Consider the following 7,376-nt stretch of genomic DNA (forward strand, 5'->3'; position numbering starts at 1 on the left):
TTAGTTAAACAAGGCCCACTTGAATGCACCATTAGTTAAACAAGGCCAACTTGAATGCACCATTAGTTAAACAAGGCCAACTTGAATGCACCATCAGTTAAACAAGGCCCACTTGAATGCACCATTAGTTAAACAAGGCACACTTGAATGCACCATTAGTTAAACAAGGCCCATTTGAATGCACCATTAGTTAAACAAGGCACACTTGAATGCACCATTGGTTAAACAAGGCCCACTTGAATGCACCATTAGTTAAACAAGGCCAACTTGAATGCACCATCAGATAAACAAGGCCCACTTGAATGCACCATTAGTTAAACAAGGCCCACTTGAATGCAGCATTAGTTGAATAAGGCCCACTTGAATGCACCATTAGTTAAACAAGGCCCACTTGAATGCACAATTAGTTAAACAAGGCACACTTGAAGGCATAATTAGTTAAACAAGGCACACTTGAAGGCATAATTAGTTAAACAAGGCCCACTTGAATGCACCATTAGTTAAACAAGGCACACTTGAATGCACCATTAGTTAAACAAGGCCCACTTGAATGCACCATTAGTTAAACAAGGCCCCCTTCAATGCATCATTAGTTAAACAAGGCCCACTTGAATGGACCATTAAACAAGGCACACTTGAATGCACCTTTAAACGAGGCATATAACATATAATATTGAGATATAATATATAATCAGTAAATAATAATAATACCCGGTCTTCCTCTCTGAAGTGCACCCGGCAGGCTCTGCTGGAGAAGCTCGGCCGGGGGTCTCGGACGGTGGACCTGGACCTGGAGCCTCGCCTCGAGCTGCTCCGAGACGACCGCCAGCGCTACGACAACGTGACCAAGCTGGCCGAGACGCTGGCCAATCAGCTCGCTCAGTTCTCAGTCACCCAGAAGACCCTGGGGGACGCCTTCAGCGACCTCAGCGTCAAGACGCCAACGCTGCACGTGAGTCAGCCGTAAAACCTGTATTACTATTTAACGTCATGCATTCTTTCATCTATTCATTTATTCTACCTTTTTCAGCCAATATACAGCGGCTAGAATAAGTATACCCCCCCCCCCCCCCCCCCCCCCCCCCCCCCCCCCCCCCCCCCCCCCCCCGGCTAAAGCTGATGAAAAAGAGGAATCAAAAAATCATCTTTTAGGAATTTATCTTAATGCTTTTGTTAAAAAATTTAAAATCCAAAATGTTAAAATCCAACCTTTTAAGGACACCAATTTTCTTTGTGAATGAATAATGTTTCATAATGAAATAAATGTTCTTCCTTAAAATAAAAATACAGGGGGCATTCCCATAGATGCCCCCTGTATTTTAACATAGGGGGGTGTATACTTATGCCCCTGTATTTTAACATAGGGGGTGTATACTTATGCCCCTGTATTTTAACATAGGGGGGTGTCTACTTATGCCCCCTGTATTTTAACATAGGGGGTGTCTACTTATGCCCCTGTATTTTAACATAGGGGGGTGTCTACTTATGCCCCTGTATTTTAACATAGGGGGGTGTATACTTATGCCCCCTGTATTTTAACATAGGGGGGTGTATATTTATGCCCCCTGTATTTTAACATAGGGGGGTGTATATTTATGCCCCCTGTATTTTAACATAGAGGGGTGTCTACTTATGCCCCTGTATTTTAACATAGGGGGGTGTTTACTTATGCCCCCTGTATTTTAACATAGATCGTGGAATCGAACAGATCGTTCTTTGGAGGGTAACGTCAGTGTGGGTGAACAGCGACATCTAGTGGTGAAAAGGAAGAAGCACATACACCTGACAACACACCCAACAGCAGGAAGTCTGCAGATGTTATAAACAACAATAAATAAATCTAACAACGCACTCCGCAAATGTTGAGACACGCCGATGTTCAACATCAGTTACTACCAACAGCTAAATTATGATTGATGTGTGTTTTTTGTATTGGAGAGTTTTTGTATTTTGCACTTTTTTGGGGCTTTTTTCCTACGCACTTTTCAAAAGGAAATCAGAAAACGCACAGACATATGTGCATAGATCGTACAATGTCTCTGAGTAAATGTGAGCTCTGTTCCGGTCAGGTGGAGTTCGGCGTGAATGCGGAGGCGCAGAAGTTTCTGTCGAGGAGCGGCGAGACTCTGGCGGCGGCCGTTACCGCCTTCACCTCCGACATGAACACGCTGGTCAACAAAACCATGGAGGACACGATGGTCAACGCCAAGCAGTACGAGGCGGCCAGGTGAGACAGAGGCCACCTGCACCCACCCACGAGAAAGGCTCGGGTTAGGGACACAGAAAGGCATTCTGGGAATTGTAGGAAAATCAAAGCCCAATGTTAGGCATTTCAAGATCTACCGGTGCCGGCATTTATAATGGTCGGTTTAACCCTCATGTTGTCCTCGGGTCAAATTTGACCCGTTTTCAGTTGTTTTTAATCACAAAAAAAATGGGCCTTCAAAATAAGAGCTCAAAATGTCAACGTTAGAAATATCAAATGACTTTGGAAAAAACGTCAAAACAAGCACCAACGACATTGAAAAAGTGACAAAAATGTCGGGAAGACAACAAGAGACAGGGGTTAAAAAAATATATAGATCAGCTGATATATCGGAATATCAGATTTTTAAATAACCAAATATTAGTATTGTTTCGGTCTTAAATATCCTTTTATCGGTCGGGCTCTATGCTGAAATTGAAGTCTCCATAACCACTCACGTTTCCTATTTCCATACTTTCATCATATGCCCTGAACGCAGCATGAAGGACGTAAGTACTGTGCTACACATCCTGTCCTACAGACTAAATCCTCGTAAAAATCCCACTATAATCATGTTGTTTTTAGTATTTTTCAATACTAGAAAATGGAAATAAAGACACAAAAATGAGGGTTCCCTCCAAAATCGTGACTCATGACAGTTGCAGTAAAAGTCAAAATAATCACTTTTAAATAGAGTGGGGCTCGAAGGTTTGGGCCCAACAGGTAAAAATGTGTGTTAATGTGTATAAAGAAGCCAAGAAAAGATGGGAAAACCTTTGCAGGCGCCATTTTTTTGTAAAGGAATATGAAATCTAACATTTTGTGACCTATAATACGAATGTCTAATCTGTCATTTGATGCCTTTTGGAGATTTTTCCATCTTTTCTTGGCTTCTTTATGCTCATTAATACACATTCTTACCTGGGGTGGCCCAAACTTTCGAGCCCCACTGTATGTTCCTGATATCGTGCACCCTAACGTAACCTCCTCTGATTTCAGGATGGAGTACGATGCGTACCGAGTGGACCTGGAGGAGCTGAACCTGGGACCCCGGGACGCCGTCACCCTGCCCAAACTGGAGCTGGCCCAGAAGGACTTCCAGAGCCAGAGGGAGCGGTACCAGAGGGTCCGGGACGGCCTGGCCGTCAAAGTCAAGCTGCTGCAGGAGAACAAGGCGAGGCGCTCACACCGCGGACTTAGTCACAAGTTGTTTCTGTCGCCATTTACCTTTTTAAAACACACGTTGTTTAACTTAGTAGTGGTTCTGGTAGTAGTGGTGTTACTGCCTGATGTGAGTCGAGTGCAGATTTGAGTCGCGCATGCGTCACTTTGGCGACAAGTAGCATACAAGATGCTAACGAGAGACTTCTGTAACGTCAACACAGTAGAAATGGGGCTACTTAACCAAGTTGGTTCACTGCTAGCTTAGCTACAAGTTAGCATCAAACACAACAAAGGCCGTCAGGTGAATGGAGTTTTGAGCTAACGTTAGCATCAAACAACCATAGATAGCTACAACGTTTCTGGAATAATTTCCATCTTCTGTTATTGTTTCAGTATGACAGTCAGGTTGTAAACCGTTTAAATCTGAGCACGTACGACTCACATCTGGGAGTGACAGTAGTCTCGCATTTCCAGCTCTGGGATAGGAGAAAAAAAGGGGGAAAAAGATGCTTCTTTGAGCCAATAATAATATATAATATAAAATATTATCATTCTGCAGAGCATTGGAAAGGGATCTTTTGGAGGTGTGTGTGTGTGTGTGTGTGTGTGTGTGTGTGTGTGTGTGTGTGTGTGTGTTATCACATTTTATTGTATGTTTTTATTATTACTGTAGTTACTGTTTTTCATTTCAATATTTTTTCCTCCATCTTTTCTTAAATCTAAATTATTTTTCTTCTCCTTAACTACCCGTCTGTATCTTTTGTCTCCGTCTTACACTTTTTACCACCTTTCTTCTGCCTTCCCTGTCTCCCTGTCTCCTTTTTGACCATCTTTCATTTCACGTTTTGGCTCTTTTTTAATCTCTCTTTCAAACATTCCTCCTTCCCCTTTCTCTCCTTCTCCTCATCCTGCAGGTTTTTAAAGGGATTGATAATCTCACTCAGAATCGCCATTGTGATGCTAAATATTAATAAAAATATTGTCTCTGCAGGTCAAAGTCCTCCACAACCAGCTGTGGCTGCTGCACGGCGCCGTCGCCGCCCACTGTCTGTCGTGTCAGAAGTTCCTGGAGCAGAACATGCGCCAGGCCGGCGATCGGCTCCAGCCCCCCGGCGTGGGCGCCCCCTCCTGGCTGGAGGAGAGCTGACACCACCTCACACGGCAGCCAAAACACGCCACGTGGACGGGAGTTGGGTTGGAGGGATGTTTTGTGAGAAATAGACCAGTAATGTTCAGATGCATGTGGATTTTGGGGAGTAGGTGGGTGGAGTAGGTTCTTTATACCAAAGGAGAATGGGAACTTTTGGGCTTGGGGTGGATTTCCAGCCTCTGCAAAGTGTTGGCTACAACCATGAGCAGTTAGATACAGCAGTTTACAGGGAAATTAAGTGTTTTGGGTGTTAAATGGGCTCCTGTAAAGGATGGGGGTCTAAAAATGTCCATAAGTCTAAAAAAAAAGCTTTAAAAAATACATATTTTGAACTTTTAGTATGATTAACTTCCCAAGAGCGCTCCGTTTCTATGCTAAAGGCTCGGAAAATGTGCAGTTTAATTACTTTCCATGTCTAAAAATGTCCATAAGTCTGTGCAAAAGTTTAAAAAAAAACTTTTAAAAAGACGTATTTTGATCTCTTAGCATGATTAACTTCCCAAGAACACTCTGTTTCTATGCCAAAGGCTCGGAAAATGTGCATTTTTATCACTTTCCAGGTCTAAAAATGTTTAAAAGTCTGTTTGCTACAACCATGAGCAGTTAGATACAGCAGTTTACTGGGAAATTAAGTGTTTTTGGGTGTTAAATGGGCTCCTGTGACAGATCGGTGCAATTTTGTCACTTTCCAGGACTAGAAAGGTCCTTTTTTATAAGTTTTGGACATTTTTAAACCTGGAAAGTGAAAAATTGCACATACTCTGAACCATTACTACAGAAACAGAGCGTTCTTGACAAGTTAATCATGCTGTTTTTATAATAAAGGCTCGGAAAATGTGCAATTTTCTCACTTTCCAGGTCTAAAAATGTGCAAAAGTCTAAAAAAGACCTTTGAAAAAGACATATTTTGATCTCTGAGCATGATTAACTTCCTGAGAATGCTCTTTGTTTCTATACTAAAGGCTCGGTAAATATTCAATTTTATCACTTTCTAGGTCTAAAAATGTCCAAAAGTCATAAAAAGCTTCAAAAAAGACGTATTTTGAACTCTTAGAGAGCGTTCTTGGGAAGTTAATCATGCTAAGAGTTCAAAATACGTATTTTTTAAAGCTTTTTTTATGACGTATAGACATTTTTAGACCTGGAAAGTGAGAAAATTGCACATTCTCTGAACCATTAGTACAGAAACAGAGCGTTCTTGACAAGTTAATCATGTAATTTTCTCACTTTCCAGGTCTAAAAATGTCCATAAGTTAAAAAAAAAAAAGCTTTAAAAAAGGACGTAGTTAGAACTCTTAGCACCTCTGTTTCTATACGACTGTATTCATCCATTCACAGACGTTCTGTACTTGTGACTTCTGCCCCCCCCCCCCCCCCCCCGTTTCTCTCCTCTGTCGTATTGTGTTGGGGGGGGGGGGGGGGTAAATCCATAATCCTGCGAGGCACTAAGCCTTTCTTTGAACTTTAAAAAACAGAAAATCCTCATCCAGGAACTCCCAAAGTGCCTCCACAGCGTCTCTGAATCCCAGAGACTGGACCCACTTCCTGTTGCGTCCCGTTTTTAACCCCCACGTTGTCCTCGGGGCAAATTTGACCCGTTTTCAAAATGTTTTTCCACACTTTAATAAATAAATCCATAAAAAAACAGAAACAGTACGAGCAGTTCATTTCCCCGATTTTCTACGGTTATTAAAAACACAGAATTCTTCAGTTAGATAACGTGTCAATGGTAAAAAACAATGTATAACGCTCTCTGTTATATTGTAAATTAACAGACATGTATCTGTGTTAAATTAAAACAAATTAAAACGGAGATTGTCCCTTGTACGTGAGTCACACTCATGCAACTGTGAATTTATCAGAAATTGGGTTTTTTTCTTTTCAAATCGTCCAAAAAATAAGAACTTTGATGGTTCCCTACAACGCTCTGCACGTTAAATAAAGTCATTTATCACGTTAAATAAAGTCATTTATCACGTTAAATAAAGTCATTTATCACGCTAAATAAAGTCATTTATCACGTTAAATAAAGTCATTTATCACGTTAAATAAAGTCATTTATCACCTTAAATAAAGTCATTTATCAGGTTAAATAAAGTCATTTATCACGTTAAATAAAGTCGTTAAATAAAGTCATTTATCACCTTAAATAAAGTCATTTATCACGTTAAATAAAGTCATTTATCACGTTAAATAAAGTCATTTATCACGTTAAATAAAGTCATTTATCACGTTAAATAAAGTCATTTATCACGTTAAATAAAGTCATTTATCACGTTAAATAAAGTCGTTAAATAAAGTCATTTATCACGTTAAATAAAGTCGTTAAATAAAGTCATTTATCACGTTAAATAAACAATGACGTCACTCTCATTCAATTTTATTTGTATGTGTATATGTATATGTATGTATATATATATATGTATATGTATATATATATGTTTACACTACTCTCATTCAATTTTATTTGTATGTGTATATGTATATATATATGTATATGTATGTATATATATATATGTATATGTATGTATATATATATATGTATATGTATATATGTTTATGTATATGTATATATATGTATGTATATATATGTATATATATGTGTGTGTGTATGTGTACCTTTTCAGTTCCCTGCTCTCTCCAACAAAAACATCCAAAAACTCACATTTGTTTTTTAGAAACGGTGTCAAACAATTGTTAAAAGGTGACAAAAACCTCGGAAAAAGCAACAAAAACTTAGAGAAAACACTGTGTGTGTGTGTGTGTGTGTGTGTGTGTGTGTGTGTGTGTGTGTGTGTGTGTGTGTGTGTGTGTGTG

The 7,376-nt window shown here is 39.9% G+C and overlaps 1 protein-coding gene across 1 annotated transcript in view; it reads left to right on the top strand.

Moving 5' to 3' along the window:
• LOC117935185 (arfaptin-1-like) overlaps positions 1-4,559 on the top strand; it is a gene marked incomplete at its 5' end in the record, with an annotated part of 5,802 nt that extends 1,243 nt beyond the window's left edge. Inside the window, 4 exons of the mRNA XM_034857323.1 lie at positions 731-952; positions 2,070-2,227; positions 3,245-3,419; positions 4,401-4,559. Coding sequence (XP_034713214.1) covers positions 731-952; positions 2,070-2,227; positions 3,245-3,419; positions 4,401-4,556 — 711 coding nt within the window. The remainder of the gene's footprint in view (positions 1-730; positions 953-2,069; positions 2,228-3,244; positions 3,420-4,400) is intronic.
• Positions 4,560-7,376: the final 2,817 nt, after the last annotated feature.

The sequence above is a fragment of the Etheostoma cragini genome, chromosome 19, assembly GCF_013103735.1.
Source record: "Etheostoma cragini isolate CJK2018 chromosome 19, CSU_Ecrag_1.0, whole genome shotgun sequence".
Taxonomy (NCBI): Eukaryota; Metazoa; Chordata; class Actinopteri; order Perciformes; family Percidae; genus Etheostoma; species Etheostoma cragini.